Here is a 19,340-nt window from a genome sequence, read left to right as displayed (position 1 = left end):
TAATATGGGTTGGCTGGTTTTGGTTGGTCGCGTTGCTTGAATCTGGTCTTGATGGCTTGTCAACCATGATTTACAGTGGAGCATATCGTTGCACCCAGAAATGGTTGATTGATTCAATAAACCACATTAAACAATTTGTCGCTGGTTGGAGAGCCTGTCCAACATTCTGCCAGATGCGTCAGGCTGCAAAACTTGGGTTGTACACACAAAAATTGACCGTACCAATGTGAACTTGGCTCTTTGGTTTTGGAGGTCATGGTCCAGCCATTGACCCTACCAAGGTGCACCTTTGATAGATGCAGACGTGTCATCCAGACACCCAGATTTATTCTGATTTAAGCTTGGATTTACCCCATTCCATCTTCTCAAAACTTTCCATCTTATTTGTGCCTTGAACACACACCGTTAGCCTGCTGACACCAAGGTGGAGGATCTCTGCTCATCAAGCCAGCTGTGGGTAATGCAGCTGAATTGGGGCTTTAAAGACAGCAGCAGTCAGATAAATTGACCGGATGAGATCTCACGATGCCAAGGGGCAGTTTTAAAGGCACAACCTTGTCTCCCCGATCGCTGAAATATGTAGCAGTGGCCTGCCAGATGCAACGAAGAAAAGAAACGGGTTCTGGAAAGGCACCAGATGAACAGATTCCAAAGATATCTTGCTTCCATCCAAGCTTGTGGGCTGATGTGCCCTTTTGGCACAGCAAGCGTTTCCATTAACACTCCCCTTGAACGATTTAGCGCTACTGATGAAGTGAACCTGAGAAAATAGGCAGTACACTTCTCCATGTTGGAAGGACAGAAGTAATTGGAGGTTATCGGTTAATTCTGACCGGAGGCAATTGGTGCTGAATGCATGACAATAGACTCCTCTGTGTATGGACACACTGAGCATATGGAGATAGGATAGGCTTAACACTTGTAAACTACCCTGCGGCTCAGTGGTGGGAGTCAAACTGTTTTGCCACTGGTTCTGTGGGTGTGGCTTGGTGGGCGCGCTTTGCATGCGCGCAGAGGGTTTCCTAATGACCTTCTCCTGCAATCCTACATTCACCCTGTGTGTTAAACAGCTGATGTGCAGCAATCCATGTTGTGCTGTGCAAAACAGCTGAGCTTCAAAACCAGGAAATAGAGGGAAGGCGGTCTGGTGGCCCAGCAGCCGATCGTCGGAGCGAACCAGTTTGCTCCGATGATCCTCGGAGCTACCGCTTCAGCCAAACCGTGCTGAACCGATAGAATACCACCCCTGCTGCAACCATACGGCTTATGGAGGCTTTGTTGTTTCTTTTCCACTTGCCTGGAAATCAGAACACAGAACAGGATTGGAGGTCTTCTAGTCCTTGTTCAAGCAGAAGACCCTATGCCATTCCAGGTTGTTCAACCTCTTCTTAAAAGCCTCCAGTGATGGAACATCCAAACCTTCTGGAGGCAAGATGTCCTCACCGTTGGGAAGATTCTCCTTAGTTCTCCATGATACATTTCCATCTGTTCCTTGTTGTCCTGCCCTCAGGTGCTTTGGAAAATAGGTTGACTCCCCGCTTTTCTGTAGGACCAGAAATAACGGTGGCATCTGTTTGGATTTCATTTTCATAAGGGAAAAAAAAATCCTGATATTAAGGTTTGCACAGCATCTAGATAGTTAACCTATAGAAGCTGTGGGTCGTCATCTGTGGGTTTCTGAGTTTTCCTCTTTGAAAATTCATCTGAAGATCCCTTGTTCTTCCCAAGATGCTGTAGCTTGATCAAAGGAAGGAGTAAGGGAAAATGATGGGGACAGAGAACATCTGCGGGTTCTAAGAGCCGTTGTCCAAACCCTTTGGAGAAGAAGGGGAGATGGATTCATCCTGGGAGTCCCACGATGAAAGAAAAGTTGGAACTGCTTAGTTTAGAGACCAGGATGACACGTAGAAACCAAAATCGGAAGCCAGGCATAATTTTAGGCGTGGCACACGGATCAGAAGGGAAGGGTGATGGTGGTGAGAAAAACCAGGAATAAGAGGAGACAGTAACTATGGGGAAGACAATCAGTAGAGAATGTCCTTCCCTTGAAGGAACAACTGCGAAAAGGACATCAATTCTTGCTTTCATTTGTTTGTTTGCAAATATGTTCCAGTTGTCTTGCTGAGTCAGGCTCCTGCTGATGCTGTCAAATATATATATCTTTCTCTCTTTCTCTCTCTCACTCGCTCTTTCTGTCCCTCTCCCTCCCTCTCTCCCTCTTTCTGTTCCTCTCTCCCTCTCTTTCTGTCCCTCTCTCCCTCCCCCCTTTCTGCCCTTCCCTCTCTCCCTCTTTCTGTTCCTCTCTCTCTTTTCTGTCCCTTTCTCTCCCTCTCTCTCTGCCCCTTCTCCCTCTCTCTCTCTCTCCCTCTCTCTCTCTCTTTGTCCCTCTCCCTTTCCCCCTCTTTCTATTCTTCCCCCCTCCCTCTTCCTCTTTCTCCCTCTCTCCCTTGTCCCACTCTCTCCCCCTCTCTCTGCCCCCTTTCTCCCCCTCTTTCTCTTCTTCTCTCTCTTTCTTGCTCTTTCTGTCCCTCTCTCTCTCCCCCCTCTTCCTCTCTTTCTATTCCTCTCTCTCTCTCTTTCTCCCTCTCTCTTTCTGTCCCCCTCTCCCTCCCTCCTCCTCTTTCTGTCCTTCTTTCTCTTCCTCTTTCTCTCCCACTCTCCCTTTCTCGCTCTCTTTCTCTCCCCCCCCTCTGCCCCCCCCCGAGAGAGAGAGAGAGAGAGCGCACAATCTTTGGTTGGAATGCGACAAACGCAAGCTTTCTTGCCATTAAACGCTTTTGCTGAGTCTTGGCAATAAAGGAAAGAGCGGAGGGGGGCCGGTGGGGGGGAGGCAACATTCCCCATTTCTAATGGCTTTCTCTCCCCCCCACCCCTCGCTTCAAAGGCTGGCGGGATGTATACATTTAGTTTTGCATAATTATGCAAATGTCCTTTATTGGAGGCTGGCAAGTAGAGCTGGGATGTTGTCGTTTTTTTGCCTCTTTCCCCAGCGATACGACATGGCTCTGCTTTGTGGGGTACTGGGAGCTAAATTCATTATTGAGTGGAATTCAGAACCTCTTTTCAAACCGAACTCTCACCCAGCCCTAATCAAGGATGGTTCGCCCCTCACGGGTACAGTCTGCCCTCTCTTGAAACAGACCCCTGAGTAAGGGTTCAGTGCAGATTTGTTTCTACGGCTAGGAAGGTTAAGAATGGTCGCAGGGATCGGGTACGCCCAGTTTAAGGAAAAGAAAGACCAGGGGAGAGGTGGTAGCAGTGCTCCAATATTTGAGGGGCTGCCCCAAAGAAGATTGGGAGTCAAAGTATTCCCCAAAGCACAAGGAGGCAGGAGAAGAAGCAACGGATGGAAACCGATCCAGGAGAAAAGCAGCCTAGAACTAAGGAGAAATTTCCTATCAGCGGGAACAATAACTCCAGAAGTTGTGGATGTTCCAACATTGGAGGCTTTTAAGAAGACACAGGACAGCCTTTTGTCTGAAATTGTATAGAGTTTCCTGCCTGAGCAGGACATTGAATTAGAAGACATCCAAAGTCCCTTTCAACTCTGTCAGTCTATTCTATTCTACTCTATTCTACTCTATTCTACTCTATTCTACTCTACTCTACTCTACTCTACCCTACCCTACCCTACCCTACTCTACTCTACTCTATTCTATTCTATTCTACTCTATTATTCTACTCTATTCTATTCTATTCTATTCTATTCTATTCTATTCTATTCTATTCTATTCTATTCTATTCTATTCTGATTTCTACTCTACTCTACTCTACTCTACTCTACTCTACTCTACTCTACTCTACTCTACTCTACTCTATTCTATTCTATTCTATTCTGATTTCTATTCTATTCTATTCTATTCTATTCTATTCTATTCTATTCTATTCTATTCTATTCTATTCTATTCTATTCTATCCAACGTTACCAACGAACAGAAGGTTAAGAAATCTGTTTATAGCAGAACTCGGCTCAGAAATTTTTAATGGCAGCTTGTTATGGAGTTAAGAAGCGAAGTACCGTGGCCATAACTAGAGAAACATTCACAAAGTTATTATTATTTTTTTTTTTCCAAGGGATAAAAAGAGAGAAAAGAGTCTTGTTTCTAAAGAGTTTGGTCATTTGCCTGGCTAAGAATAGACCTCACAGTTTTAACCCAGAAGATTGTAATGTCTGTTTCTAATTCTGGGAATGAGAGCCGTCGCTTGGACGTACGTGGTTTTTTTTTTCTTTTTCTTCTTTTTTTCGTTTGCATTTTATGCTCGGGATAAAGGACAGAAAAGGACCTTTGACGTCAATCCTGAGCAACCTTCTCAGGTGGAATTAAGGTCTCGGGAGCTTATTCGAGTAGGCGAAGGCTCTTAAAATGAACCACTAATGAGTCTGTCCGTTGTACCCTTCCAGAGAGAGAAAGAAGAAAAATGCCCAACCCTGATGCAGAACTCGAGGCAATTGGTCAAAGGTGTCATGCCCGCCCTCGGGATAAGGTAAGACAAGCTATTTCTGTAACAGGAGTTTTCGCGCTGGGCTCTGACTTCCTTTCCCCCCCATAGCTTAGAGAGAGACACGAGATGGAGGGAGTAGGCACAGCTTCCTGCTGTTGTTAAATTACAGCTGAGCCTGGAAAAACCAACCCTCTTTCCTTCTCCTAAGTGGAAGGGGGAACAGTTCATTTTTTCAAAAGAACAGTCCTGGGTTCAAAGCTATTGTGCATCCACTTAGAAAGCCAGCGGGATGACAGGGGATCTAAAAGAACCTAGCTCAACCAACTCGCTTTATTCTTTATTCTTCACTAACTTTATTCTCTTTCCTCTTCTTTTAATGACCCTATAATCCCTTGCGGGGTGCAGTCTGGGCAACTAAAGGGAGCTAGCAGAGCCTTTTAACGGCCGGATGCCCTTCTGGTCACCAATATGGAGTTTTGTTCAGCAGATATATTCTCATTGTGCCCAGAGGGAGAAATACCTGCCTCTACCCAAGATCGAACTCACAGCCTCCTGACTGCGAGGCGAAAGCTCCGCCTCTAGGCCACCTAACCACTCAACGTTATTCTCTTTATTTGGTATAATTTATTGTTATAAATTATACAAGGAGTTAGGGGGGTAACACGATCGCAATCTTCCAAAATTTGAGGGGCTGCCACCAAGAAGAGTGAGGGGTCAACCTGTTCTCCAAAGCACCAGAACAAGAAGCCATGGGTGGAAACTAATCAAGGCGAGAAGCAACCTAGAGCTAAGGAGACATTTTGTGATTGTGAGAACAATTAATCAGTGGGACAACTTGTCTCCAGACACTGGAAGTTTTGAAAAAGATGTTGAATAACCATTTGTGGTGTAGGGTTTCCTGCCTAGGCAGGGGGTTGGACTAGAAGACCTCCAAGGTCCCTTCCAACTCTGCCGTTCTATTCTAAGTGTCCAAATGCAACTGTATTAATGTGAGAAGATGACAATCACTCCCCACAAAACTGGAGCCTCAACAGCCCAGTCTTCAACAGCCTCTTGCGCACAAAGGAGTCCATTAAATTAAGCTGACGTTCTGAATCCGTTTGCAAGCAGGGGATCGATTCACACATCCCTTAATCGTCACGGCGCTAAAGACGAGCGCGGCAGTAAAGAAAATAGAGCTGCTAGTCCTCACCTTTTTCTCATCGCCTTCTTGCAGAAGTTGGAGGTGGCTTCTTTTCTCGCTCTCCTTGCCCAGGGAGCTGCTCTGATGCTGGATCAGGCCGACCGGGGGAGAGATGCTTCGTCCTTGGGGGTCCACCCAGGTGTAGATGTGGTTGGTTCTGTAGCCGCCAGGGATGCGACCCACCGAATGGACAGTCAGGTTCAGCTTCTTGGATCCCTTGAGGGCCTGGAGGGGTGAGGGGAGATGTTGAAGACAACGTTTATATCAAAAGGTGAAGGTAAGCATGAGAAAAGAGGCCATTTAATTAAAAAGCAACGGTGTTCACAGCTCCAATATTTTCGCCGCTAGTGTTAAGGAAGTGTGAATCTCCCCCCAAAACAAAACAAAACAAAAATAAAACCCCACCTGCCTTATTTGCAACCCCTGGGCAATTTTTGGTGGATACTGAAGGAATCTTCTTGAACTGTTGGGAGATGTCCTGTAATATCTCAGTTTATTGATAGAAGAGTTGGGATAATTAACCTGTGAGAGGGATCTTGGAGTCCTAGCGGACAATTGCTTAACCAGCCGCGTGCTACAGCTTCCAAAAAAAAGCCAACACAGTTCTAGGCTGTTTTAGCAGAGGGATGGAATCAAGATCATGTGAAGTGTTAATCCCACTTTATAACGCCTTGCTAAAAACCATACTGGGAATATTGCATCCCGTTTGGATCACCACCATGGAAAAAAGACTCTAGAAAGACTCTAGAAAGAGTGCAGAGAAGAACAACCAAGATTTCTATTCTATTCTATTCTATTCTATTCTATTCTATTCTATTCTATTCTATTCTATTCCTATTTCTATATTATCCTATCTTCTATCCTATCCTATCCTATCCTATCCTATATATAAAAACATGAAGCCATCTTCCATATATATACATATTCTATTCCCTATTCTATTCTATTCTATTCCTTATTCTATTCTGTTCTAATTCTAATCTATTCTGCATTCTATTCAAACCTTGCATTTCCAATTACTTTCCTCCTAAAAGAACTTCTTGCTTCCCCAAACAGGCGAATTGCATGGCCTGGAATATAGGCCAAAGACAGATTAGCCTTTGAGCTACAGCAGTTTCATTTAATGACCGCTCAAAGTTACAATGGCGTTGGGAAAAAAAAAAGTGACTTTTTTCACGCTTACAACTGTTGCAGCTTTCCAGTGGCCGCGTGAACAAAATCCAGGCTCTTGTCCACTGACTCAGATTTATCCTGAGGGTCAGGTGATCTCCTTTTACGACCTTCTGACAAGCAAAATCCACGGGAAGGCCAGGTTTACCTCACAACTGTGTTGATAACATAACAGTGGCAGTGATTTGCCTAACAGCGGTGGCAAGAAAGGTGTTAAAATGGAGCTAAAATTCTGATATTCAAATACATTTCAGGAGTAAAATTCGCTTCATCACTGTTTCAATTAGCCAGGGACATTTTGGGCTCATTTATAGTCCTAAGTGAAGGATTACCTGTATCCTTTTTATTGTCTTATTTGGTTGGGAATTTCTGGCTCTAAAGGCTTCGTGCCACAAAATATTATCATTTTTAAAATACGCCACGGTTCAAAAATCGTGACCAGAAAAGAAAAGAAAAAATCCCTTCCTCTGCAGTACATAAAGTGCCAGGCTGTTCTTGAACGACAAAACGCACCACCAGCAAAAAAAGGCAGCCAAAGTTTTGTCCTTAGAAAAGTAAAGCGGCGATTAGAGATAAATATCTAAATTAGAGGAGAGATTCCAACAGGCCTTCGATTTGTAATCAGCCACTGAAGTCACACCTGGTTCACTTGAAACCTGATTTTTTTTTTTTAATCGAATGGGTTGGAAATTCAATTGTCTTCCTGTTTTATTGTAGATACAGTTTGAATTCTCTCCACTCGAGTATCTAAATACGGTGGTTGTCGGGACGGAGAGCCTTTAGGCTTTAGGTGGGTTCAAGATAACCGCTTATGTGTCCGAGATAAGTGTTCGCTTGAGGGGGGGTGTAAATAAACTGGTATCTTCCTTATGTGGCATAATGTTGTGCAAACTACAGGTAGAAGGGAATATTTTTAGCTCAGGGTTCAACTGTGGGCTCCTTGGTGCTCTCTAAACTGGGTGGGCATTGTTTTTTTTACAGGTGTTTCATTTTCCAACTAGGTAACATCATCAGTGTTAGTGGAAGGTGGGGTTATCTTTTTTTTATACAGTTGAGAACCACCAAGAACACTCCACACCATAGCCGCTCTCCTCTCCTTTCCATTAATAATATTGAATTCAATAATATAGAATTGCTAACTAGGGCATTCAAAACCTTTGCTAGACCAACACTTGAATACAGCTCATCTGTCTGGAATCCTCACTGTATATCGGACATTAACACAATTGAGAGAGTCCAGAAGTATTTCACGAGAAGAGTCCTCTACTCCTCTACTCGCCACAGAATACCTTATGCCTCCAGGCTTGAAATTTTGGGCTTGGACAACCTTGAACTACGCCGCCTACGGTTGGACCTAAGCGTAGTACACAAAATTATGTGCTACAATGCCCTACCAGTCAATGACTACTTCAGCTTCAACCTCAACGAGAGCACACAACCGATACAAACTCAATGTAAACTGCTCCAAACTTGCTTGCAAAAAGTACGACTTCAGCAACAGAATGGTCAACCCTTTGAACTCTGTTGTTACATCCTCTAACCTCCACTCCTTTACCCTTAAACTATCCGCTATCGACCTCACCCCGTTCCTAAGAGGTCTGTAAGGGGGCGTGCGTAAGTGCACCATCGTGCCTACCGCCCCTGTCCTATTGTCCCCGTTTATTTGTACCTATTTCCTGTATTCTTACTCATGTTTATACTTATACCTATTATCTTGTAAGCGATTGACAAATCAAATCAATCAATCAATAAATGGTTTCAAGAAATCAGTAACACGTTTCCATGGTCCTATCGACAGCAACGTTGCCCTGGTTTTTATTCCCAATAGGATTCCGATTGCTCATCCAGAAGTCTTCCAAGCCCAAAACCTTATGGTCCATCCATCTTGTCAGGAACTTCTCATCACCTGGCTCAGCAGCCGGGAACAAGATAAATAAATAAATAAATAAATAAAGGCTAACAGCCAGATGGATTTCATTAGTCCATTGATTCTTTGTTTTAATTATGTGTCAGCTCAGCTACCGTGTAAGCAAATGGTTGTTGCGGTTGGTTTTATTAAAAAAAAAAAAAAAGACAGAGAGGCAGACAGATGAATCCAGGACATGATTAAAAAGAAAAAAGAAGAGGAAGAAGAAGAAAAAGACACACTTGGGGAAATTGTCCCTGCACACAAACACGGCGTTTTCTCCCAGATTGAGTTTAGGCTGACAGCAAACGGCTGGAGGTTTCATTAGCGGGCTCGGTGATGCATTGCTGCATTTGCCGGAATCAAATGCTGTGACACGAGCCACCTTTCCTGCAGATGTCAAACAGCATCTTCGCCAGTTGGCGTTAAGCGGAATAGTGGTCATCAGCTCTGACCCGGTGCAGCGACCGGGTTATTGTAAGACCGAGAGTAAATTGCTAAGGGTTTGCTCTTTTCATGGGGATGGAGCGCTCTCGGTGTTTCAAAATTATCATAAGGTTGCTAAGAGTTCAGGTAGAACAGCAATATATGTATGTATGCATGCAAGCATGTATTGGAAGGAAGGAAGGAAGGAAGGAAGGAAGGAAGGAAGGAAGGAAGGAAGGAAGGAAGGAAGGAACCAACCAACTGTTAGCACTGGCCTCCAGTGGGGGCATCTGAAGGTCAGAATGGTAAAAATAAAGAGAATATTTGTAGCTCAGGGTTGAAATAAGGGGTCCTTGGTGTTCTCTGAACTTGCTTGCTTTCTTGTAGACATTTCAGCACTAAACTAGGTAACATCATCAGTGCTAGAAGGGAGGAGGGTTTGCAGGGAGGAGGAGGGGGAGGAGGAAGACGAGGAGGTGGTGGCCTGGGGTCCTTGGTGCTCTCTGAGCTTGGTGGTTTTCTTGCAGACATTTTTATGACCCAACTAGGGAATATCATCAATGCAAACAGGGAATGGGGTTTGCTCTTGGTTTCTATTCTAGTGGCTTGCTCTCGAGTAGTCTTAGAAGTTGGTACTGGTTGGTACTGTTGGCTTGTTTGGCAGTTCCTTGATTGGTTTATTGTCTACTTGATCCTTTGTCTGATATTAATCTTAGACTTAATCTATGTTCTGGGTGCTGTCGATTCCAGAGGCAAATTATTCCACTGGTTAATTGTTCTAACTGTCGGGAAATTCCTCCTCAGTTCTAAGTTGCTTCTCTCCTTGATTAGTTTCCATCCGTTGCGTCTTGTCCTGCCTTCAGGTGCATTGGAGAATTGCTTGACCGCCCCTTTTCTTTGGGGCAGCCCCTGAGATATTGAAACATACTGCTATCATTTTCTTACTCAAACACCGAAAGTGACGAACAATGCATTTTATTTGGGGGGTGGGTGGTAATTGCAAACCTACTATTTAGGTCACGTCTTTCCCTTCCCATACCACGTTTCAGAACTGACACACTTTCTTTTTCTGTTCTTTTTTGCTCTTCTTCTACCTCCTTGGAATCTTTCCACCCCGCTAATATTTTCTTTATTCTGCAAATAAATCAATAGCCATGAAGGCGCAGAACGTTTTCTGGCCTCGTTGAGCTGCGGCTCTCATTCTTCCTGCCGCACAGAACCAGCCTTGATGTCCTCTTAGTAAAACGAGCGATTTAGTCCAATGAACCCTATGAAGATTCCCTACGGCCCCGAGATTGATCTGGTGGTGTAATGAATATTGATCTGCACCATGTCTTCACAAACTCACATTCCTAAGGAAAAAAAAAGAAAAGAAACCTGCTTTGTTCCATCAACAAACCCCACCAAGTCAGCGGTGGGATTCAAATTTTTTTTTACTATCGGTTCTGCGGGCGTGTCTTGTTGGGCATGGTGTGGCTTGGTGGGCATGGCAGGGGAAAGATACTACAAACTCCCCATTTCCTCCCCACCCCACTAACCTACTTTCCAGCTCTGCTCTCCTCTGCAGGGCAATAAAAGAAGACCAGCCAATCAGCTGGGACGTGGGAGTCGGGGAATAGATGGGGTCGGGGCCAGCCAGAGGCAGTATTTGCCAGTTCTCTGAACCACTCAAAATTTCCGCTATCGGCTCTCCAGAACTTGCTGAATACCCACCTCTGCACCAAGTGTTGGCAGACTGAACCCCATAAGGTGTTTCGGCAGCTGCCTTGTTCAGCTTTAGGTTATACACAGTTTGGGAGAGCATCGGAAATCAACCTGATGGATGCAACAGAGTTGGACCTTGCCCGACCTGATGCTCAAGCAGCAGATCCTATATACCATCCCAGCAAATGGTTGTCCAATCTCTTCTTGAAAAGCTCCAGTGTTGGAGCATCCAAAACTTCTGGAGACAAATTGTTCCACTGATTTAATTGTTTTCACTGTCAGGAAATTCCACCTTAGTTCTAGGTTGCTTCTCTCCTTGATTCATTTCTTAGAAATATATCAAAAATGCTACTCTCGTCAACCGTTACCAGCCCTGGATTGCCAGCTGGTGAGAACCAAGAGTTGTTTCCCACCACTTCTGATCTAAGAAAGCCGATAATTTTATTTGCTCTCTTGCATAAGGTTTGGACTGTTTTATTAATTTATGAAGCTTTGTGTCCAAATTGCTCTGGGTTCCTACGCTTGTTTTATTTTGCTCACTTATTCCATTTGTAAGGTTGCCTAATTGCAAACCACTCACAGCATCAGGCAAGGATTAGCAACACATCATAACAAAAGAACAAACAAACAAAAAAACTAAGAAGGAAAGTATTTCATCTTAGGATTTTGTATGTTGCTAGGGAAATACAAAAACACTTGAAACCCTTTAACCATCCAGGGAGTGTATACAAAATCCTGGCCAAGATCCTGCTGGCGTAGCAAAGCTTTTAATGCTTTCCTTAAAGGAGAAGCGTACAAATCTTAAGAGGAGTAACAACTGGGAAGGCAAAACCTTCTGAGTGCCATAAAATCATTTGGTGGGGTCTGACTTGCTCTAGTTAACAGATAATCAGATTTGGAAGGGACCTTATAGGTCATCTAGTCCAAACCCCCATCTAAGTGGGAAACCCTATATCATTTCTGATAAATGGCAGTCCAATCTCTTCTTGAAAGCCTCAGGTGATGGTGCTCCCACTTGGCCATTTTGGGCAAAAGTACCTTTGGGACAAAAAAAAGAGGGACTTGATTTCTCAATACTCCAAAACCAAATTGCAACATGTCCCAACTAGATGTCTACGGAGGTGCTTTCTTTCAAGAGTCAACTGGACTTTTGTTTGTTTTTCCTTGAACACATTTCACTTTTCATCCAAGAAGCTTCTTCAGTTCTGACTTGAAGAAGTCAAGAAGAAGTCAGCTGAAGAAGCTTCTTGGATGAGAAGCGAAATGTCTTCAAAGAAAAATGAAGTCCAGTTTGCCTCTTGAAAAAGCACTTTCGGGACTAAATGTTTGTGGAGATTCTCAGTCATTCAAGTCATGCTTGTCCCAAAGGTGCTTTTTCAAGAGGCAAACTGGACTTTCCATTGTTTTTCTTTGAAGATGTTTCGCTTCTCACCCAAAAGCTTCTTGAGCTCTGACTGAATGATTAAATCTTTCAATTTCCCCATCATTTTCAGTCAGAGCTGAAGAAGCTTCTTGGACGAGCAGTGAAATGTCTTCAAAGAAAAACAAAGAAAGTCCACTTGCCTCTTGGGGGGAAAAAAATCACCTTTGGGATTAAAAAATAGAGCTGGTTTTCAGCTCTTTGGGGTGTTGTAGGCAGGCTGTGTTGTGCATGGCTAGTCTACTGAAGAGAAGGACCAGGGGAGACATGAGAGCAGGATTCCAATATTTGAGGGGCTGCCACAGAGAGGAGGAAGGGGGTCCAGCTATTTTCCAAAGCATTCAAAGGTCAGACAAGGAATAGTGGATGGAAGCTGAACAAGGAGAGATTCAACCTGGAAATAAGGAGAAAATTTTTGACAGGGAGAACCATCAACCATGGAACAGAAAGTTGCCCTCGGAAGTTGTGGGAGCATCATCACTTGAGGCTTTCAAGAAGAGATCGGACTGCCATTTGTCATAAGTGGGTGTAGGGTCTCCTGCTTGGGTGGGTGGGTGGGGTTGGACTAGATGACCTACAAGATCCCTTCCAGCTCTGATTATCTGTTATCTGCAGCCTCAAACAGGGCCGGTTCAGGATGCTGCCGGGGAAATCGGCATCCTTTTTGCAGAGTGTCATTGGATTGACCAGGGAGGATTGTGTTAACGAGGCTCTCGCAGGCTTTGCAAAGAGGAAGGAATGGCACATTGAATTGCTAACGATGTCAGCTACTACTTCCAAATGGATCGGGGAGGGATTTAATCCTCTCCTTCAGCCTAACGTGAAGGTCAATTTTGAAGGCCTGGCTCTTCCAAATTGTTTCCCCGGGTACCTGCCTCCGGAAAGTCTATAATTAAGCCATTAAAAGGCAAACAGGGAAGGGACAAGTGAACAGAGAGAAGGATCAAAGGAGGAAGTGGCAAAGGCAGCCCAAGAGTAAGCAGAAGGAGGGACTTAGAAAGCAGCTCTTCCTAAGCCGAACGTCCCAATTCGGGCAGTCCTTGACATACAACTGCTCAAAGTCACAACGGCACTGGCAAAAGGGGCTTTTGCAACCTTCAGACAAGCAAAATCAGTGGGAAAGAAGAGCCACTTATTTGAAATGGTATAAAGTTCTCCTGCTTGAGCGGGGTGTGTGTGTGTGTGTTGGACTAGATGACCTCCAAGGTCCCTTCCAGCTCATTCGTTCTATTCTTGTTCTGACCCAGCTCCCAAAGTCCAGTTATCCTCGGTTGCAGATGAAACTCTTCCAAAAACAGTCTACGAAGGGAAGAAATGCAGTCCGAACCCAAAGTAAAGATAATTAGAAATTAAAAAAAAAAAAACCCAACGCAAACCACGCTGAAGTAATTAACACGACAGGCCAGGATGATCAATTGCAGGCTTCCAAATGATAAAACAGCACCCACAGTTGGGAGGACGCCAAGTAAGCCTCAACAAAGATAATGCACGCTTTGCTTCCAGCAACTTTGCCCTGTGCAGCTTGCCCTTTTAAACAGTCTTCCCAGCTGCAGCCCATGAAGGGGATCAGGGCCCTTTCTTCTCCCGTAAGCCCCCGTTGCTCCTTTCTCCATTCCTCCTGCATGCCTTAGGATGAAGAGGGGACGGCTCTGGGTCTTCCTCAGAATGCCCAGCTGGACTGTGGCCTCCCCGCCCCCCAACCGTTTCTTCCACAGCCACCCGAGCCATGACACTAAGTGGGATTTGTCATTTGAGATGAATTCTTGCAGAACTCGACTGGCGAGACGGGTCTCTTAGTCTCTGGACAACTGGAAAGTCAGCATGATCATCCTCTAGCCTTGATCTGGAACTCTTATTATTCCAACAGGCTGATAGCAGCTGGTGGATTTTGGCAAAAGGTCACTCCATCCCGCAACCAAAGGAACATTACAATAATTACAGGGAGATTTGATTTTGAAAAGAGAGAAAAAAAAAGAGAGAGAGAGAGTGAGAGAAATGTTGACTTGGCGGAACCAGCGTATGAGATGAACGTTCCAAAAGAATATTACTGAACAAACGTACTTTTGAGACGGCAAAGACAACAAAAATAACAGCAAAACAGCCTCCCAGCAAGTCAGCCCGCGGTGCCAATGCTCGTCACACGGAGTAGCAACAAAGGATGCAAAATAACCGGCCCAATTAATTAGAGAGACAGGCAGCTACCAACGATTCTTCTGTGGTATTTTTGGACTTGGGTTTTTTTTTTTCAGGACGCCGTTGGCGTCTCCAAAATCCCTCTTAAATAACTGAATCACAGGGTGGGGAGGGGCTTTGGGTCACTCTCTTTTTTGCAATTTGCAAAACTTTGGTGTTTGGGGAGAAGGAAACCAGATCTTGGCCACAGGTATGAAGAGGGCTGGACCTTTGTCAGTAAAAGCAGAGCTACCTGCGGTGCCTTCTGAGCTTGGTGGTTTCTATGCAGACGTTTCATTACCAAAGTAGGTAACATCATTGGTGCTAGAAGGAGCAGGGTTTGCTTCTATCTCTTATTGGCCTCACTTCTTAGCCCTTCTAACACTGATGAAGTTACCTAGATGGGCGATGAAATGTCTGCAAGAAAAACATCAATCTCACATACCATCACAGTGCTCCTCTTTCTCCTCCCCCTCCTCCACTCTTCAAGCCTCAGTCATTTCTAGCATTGATGTTGAGCACCAAGGACCCCAGAGACCACCACCTCCTCTCTGCAAGCCACACCCCCTTCTAGTGCTGATGACATTACCTAGTTGGGTCATGAAACGTCTGCAAGAAAACCATCAAGCACCACAGTCGTCGTCATTGTCCTCCTCCTCCTCCTCCTCCTCCTCCTCCTCCTCCCCTCTGCAAACCCCACCCCCTTCCAGCACTGATGAAGTTACCTAGTTGGGTCTTGAAATGTCTGCAAGAAACCACCAATCTCAGAGAGCACCACGGACCCCATAGTCCTCCTTCTCCTTCTTTCCTTCTCCCCTCCTCTTCTCCTCTATAAACCCCACTCCTTCTAGCACTGATAAGGTCAACTAGTTGGGTCATGAAATGTCTGCAAGAAAACTACCAAGCACAGGGAGCACCAAGGACCCCACAGTCCTCCTCCTCCTCCCATAAACCCAACTCCCTTCTAGCACTGATGAGGTTACCTAGTTGGGTCATGAAACGTCTGCCAGGAAACCACCAAGCACAGAGAGCACCAAGGGCCCCACAGTTCAACCCTGAGCTACAGATATATTCTCCTAACAGAACGATCTGGCTTGATTCAAGCCTTCCCTTAGGGAAGCTTTCTCATGATGTTCGTTTTTTGGATTCCTCGGCTGCTCTTATACATGAAATATTTACCTCACGTGCTTCGAGTGGTCCCCTTCTTCAAGCCAGCCCCCCCCCACCCTTTTCTGTCGCTCATTCGCCTTCCTTGCCATTAGTTGATTGATCCAAACGGATCGATAACCCTGCCTTTTTTGTTCTGACGGGTGCTCAGGGCAGTCAGCTGCATTTCCAACAAAGGCAGAACCGAAAAGGTTTGTCAGTGAGACTAACATGAAGAATCGATACTTCGTCAAGAAGCTGCACTTTTAGAAACACGGAGAGAGAGAGAGGTCTTAAGGAGACTCCCGAAGGGGACTTTAGTGTCTTGGGAACAAGGCCAAAGAACAGACATCCAGCCCTTGCTTATCAATGGTGTAGCAAGTAGCCAGTTTTAAGTTTCTGGGCGTTACCATGAAAGAGGACCTGACTGGTCAAAAGGGCCCAATAGAGATGATACTACCTGAGACTCCTCAGGAAAACAACAACAGAATGAAAGACTGCTGGTGACCTTCTACTATAGAGAGTATCTTAACTTACTGCACCTTTGTATGGTTTGCCAATTGCACAGGGGCAGATCGGAAAGCGCTCCAGACGGTTTAATGTCATTGCCCTGAGGATCATGGGTTGCCTTCTCTCCTCTTTGGAAGAGCTTTATAGCTCCTGAGGCCTTAAGAAAGTTCAAAACATCCTCAAAGATCCATCTCATCCTGGGCACCCCCTTTTTTTTGGAACTATTACCATCTGGCAGACGGTACAGGATAATACTAAAAACAAGGACAAATAGGCTGAAAAAACAGCTTCTATCCCAGGGCAGGAGCTCTATTGCATTCCGCTGTACAGTACAATATTAATGCAATATCCGGGGATTTCGATTCAACTGCCTAGAATGTGAAGGACGTGTGTTTGTGTTTATTTTCATAGTCGCAATGTATACTGAAGATGCTATTTAATTTCGCTGTACGAGGTGCAATGACAATAAAATAAAATATACGAAAAGAAACCCTCTTTCTTGGAGGTGAGCCTCCAAACCGGAAGGGCAAATTCACAAAAGGGCTCCTGCTAGTCTTAATAACCAATAAAAAGAGGGAGGCCCCTTGGCCAACCAGCCCTGAAAGAGTTTCAGGCTTTTAAAGGTTACCAAAAACACCTTCCATTGAGCCTGGGAAGCAACTGGCAACCAGGAACAGATTTTTTTTAACAATTCAGGCATGGTATAATCCATTGTCCCCTCGGGTGGTTAAGTGCTTAGCAACTCACATTTTGCTCCGTTGCAACTGCTGGGAACTTTTCAAGGGTAGCTCCATGCGGGGCCCATTTAGAAGATCAGCTGTTAGGCTCATTTGCTTGAACAAACACCCTGAGCTGTCAGTCTTAGCATTGTTCAAAAAATGGCAAACAAACTTAAGCTTGTTGCAGAGCAGAGGCTGCTCCGCTCAAAGAAAGTTCCAGAAAATGTAGTTTGCAGTTGTCGCTGGGCAGAATTTGGAAGTCCTTGCTAAGCCCTCGTAAGGTTTGAATGGAGGAGAAGTCAGCCGTAACAAGGCAAAATATTTTTCTTATTTTCTTTTGCTGATGGAAAGCAAAGCGTCCTGGATAGTTTTTTTTAAACGACTAAGGAATGGTGACCTCAAGTTGTTTATCCGCCCAGCTGGGAATGAACGAGGGAGGCTGCCTCTCGTTTTAAAGATTGTTTTGGCTACTTCTATTAAAAGAGGCATTCATCATATTGATTGGAGAGCAGAGTTAAACCGGCCGTTCAGAATATATAAGCAGAAACCACCAGGCTCGGTAAGTGTGAAATACGAGTTTAATACCTTATAGCAGTAAATTTTTCCCTGGGCTAAGCAGGTGGTGAATGAGAAAAGCACACCTTCTTACAGAATGTAGATCAAAACCAACATGGTCTTTAAGATACTGCAAAAAAAGCATCCTAGCCTAATCAAGGAACCGTTAAGAACACCCCCGTCAACCCTGACAGGGCAAGCCACTAGTATACGAACAGAGAGCAAACCCCACTCACTACTAGTCCTGATGATATTCCCTATTTGGGTCATAAAACATCTGCAAGAAAACCACTAAGTTCAGAGAGCACCAAGGACCTCACAGTCTTCCTCCTCTCCTCTCCCCACTTCCTTCAAACACTGATGATGCTACCTAGCTGGGTCATGAAACGTCTGCAAGAAAACCACCAAGCTCAGAAAGCACCACAGTCCTCCTCCTCTTCACAAACATCACTACTTCTAGCACATGATGCTATCTACTTGTGTCATGAAATATCTGCAAGAATACCCAAGATCAGATGAACAACTACTTCTTCTTCTTCTTCTTCTTCTTCTTCTTCTTCTTCTTCTTCTTCTTCTTCTTCTTCTTCTTCTTCTTCTTCTTCTTCTTCTTCTTCTTCTTCTTCTTCTTCTTCTTCTTCTTCTTCTTCTTCTTCTTCTTCTTCTTCTTCTTCTTCTTTTCTTCTCCTTCTCCTTCTTCTTCTTCTTCTTCCGCCTCTTCCTCTTCCTCTCCCTCTCCTTCTCCTTCTCCTTCTCCTTCTCCTTCTTATTCTTCTTCCTCCTCCTTCTCCTCCTCCTCCTCCTCCTTCTTCTTCTCCCCCTCCTCCTCTTCCCGACAAGCCTCACTCCCTTCAAGCACCGATGATGCTACCTAGTTGGGTCATGAAATGCAAGAAGCAAGAAAACCATCAACCTCAGAGAGCACCAAGGACCCCAACAATAATACCATGGGGTACTTGATTGTAACTCTTCTCATTGGAAGTTTCTTGCATCCTCATGATAAAACAAATTTTGTCGTGGAAGGACAACACTTTTCACTTTCTCTTTTCTTGTCCTGCACCCCCATATATTGTTTGTTTTAAAGAAGTGGCTCCAAAGATGAGGCCAATTCTCTTCTGAGAATAATAGTAGAGCTTCCAAAGAAAAATGCTGAATGGTTCTCCAAAACTGGTTTGGGTCAGTGTCCTTGGTCCATCTTGCTGCTGTGTCACGGCCTTCCACCTCCCCCTTAGCAATGTAACTCCTGACGCCAGTTCTTCGATGTAGTTAGGTAGCTAATCCCCAGCCAATCAGGGACCACAGAATGAATGTGATGATTTTGCAGTGCAATGCGACCAACCAGTGTTGGGAAAGTATCAGAGAGGGAAAACATAGCAGATGGAGACTGTAGGATAATAATACTTGGACCGTATTTCTCTTGGGTCTGATTTAGCAAGCATTTTGTCCACTTCTGGAGTATCTTTCTTTTTTTATAAAAAACAAACAAACTGCTGACTTGGGAAGAAAGGTTTTTGATACTGTGGTATATTTTCTAGAAAAGCAATCTCGGCAAGCCCTCAGGCAGACAGGTAGATATTTAGACAGACAAGACAGACAGACAGACAGACAGATGGGATAAAATGGACAGATGGATGGATGCAAGACAGACAGATAGATAGTTAGATAAAGTGACAGACATATGGATGGAAGATAGAGAGATGAGAAAGAGATAGATAGATAGATAGATAGATAGATAGATAGATAGATAGATAGATAGAGAGAGAATGGATAAATGGACAGATGGATGGATGAAAGATAGAACGAATGGATAAATGGACAGATAGATAGATTGATAGACAGACAGATGGATAAACATAGATGGTCAGGGATGAATGGATGGAAGATAGACATACTGAGACATATGGATGGAAGATAGATAGATAGATATATAGACTGCCCTCTTAAAAATATGCATCCTATGTAATTCTGCAATTGCAGTGCACAAAGTCC

General features: G+C 44.5%; 1 protein-coding gene across 4 annotated transcripts in view; it reads right to left on the bottom strand.

The window, feature by feature from the left end:
* Positions 1-19,340, bottom strand: part of WHRN (whirlin) — a 57,033-nt gene that overhangs the window by 30,666 nt on the left and 7,027 nt on the right. For all 4 annotated transcript variants that reach the window (XM_087914483.1, XM_087914484.1, XM_087914486.1 and 1 more), the window contains exon 2: positions 5,636-5,851. In XM_087914483.1, coding sequence (XP_087770609.1) covers positions 5,636-5,851 — 216 coding nt within the window. The remainder of the gene's footprint in view (positions 1-5,635; positions 5,852-19,340) is intronic.

This window comes from Pseudonaja textilis, chromosome 17 (assembly GCF_049901715.1).
Source record: "Pseudonaja textilis isolate UNSWEBS1 chromosome 17, rPseTex1.2, whole genome shotgun sequence".
NCBI classification, from domain to species: Eukaryota; Metazoa; Chordata; class Lepidosauria; order Squamata; family Elapidae; genus Pseudonaja; species Pseudonaja textilis.
This window is presented reverse-complemented; position numbering and strand designations above follow the sequence as displayed.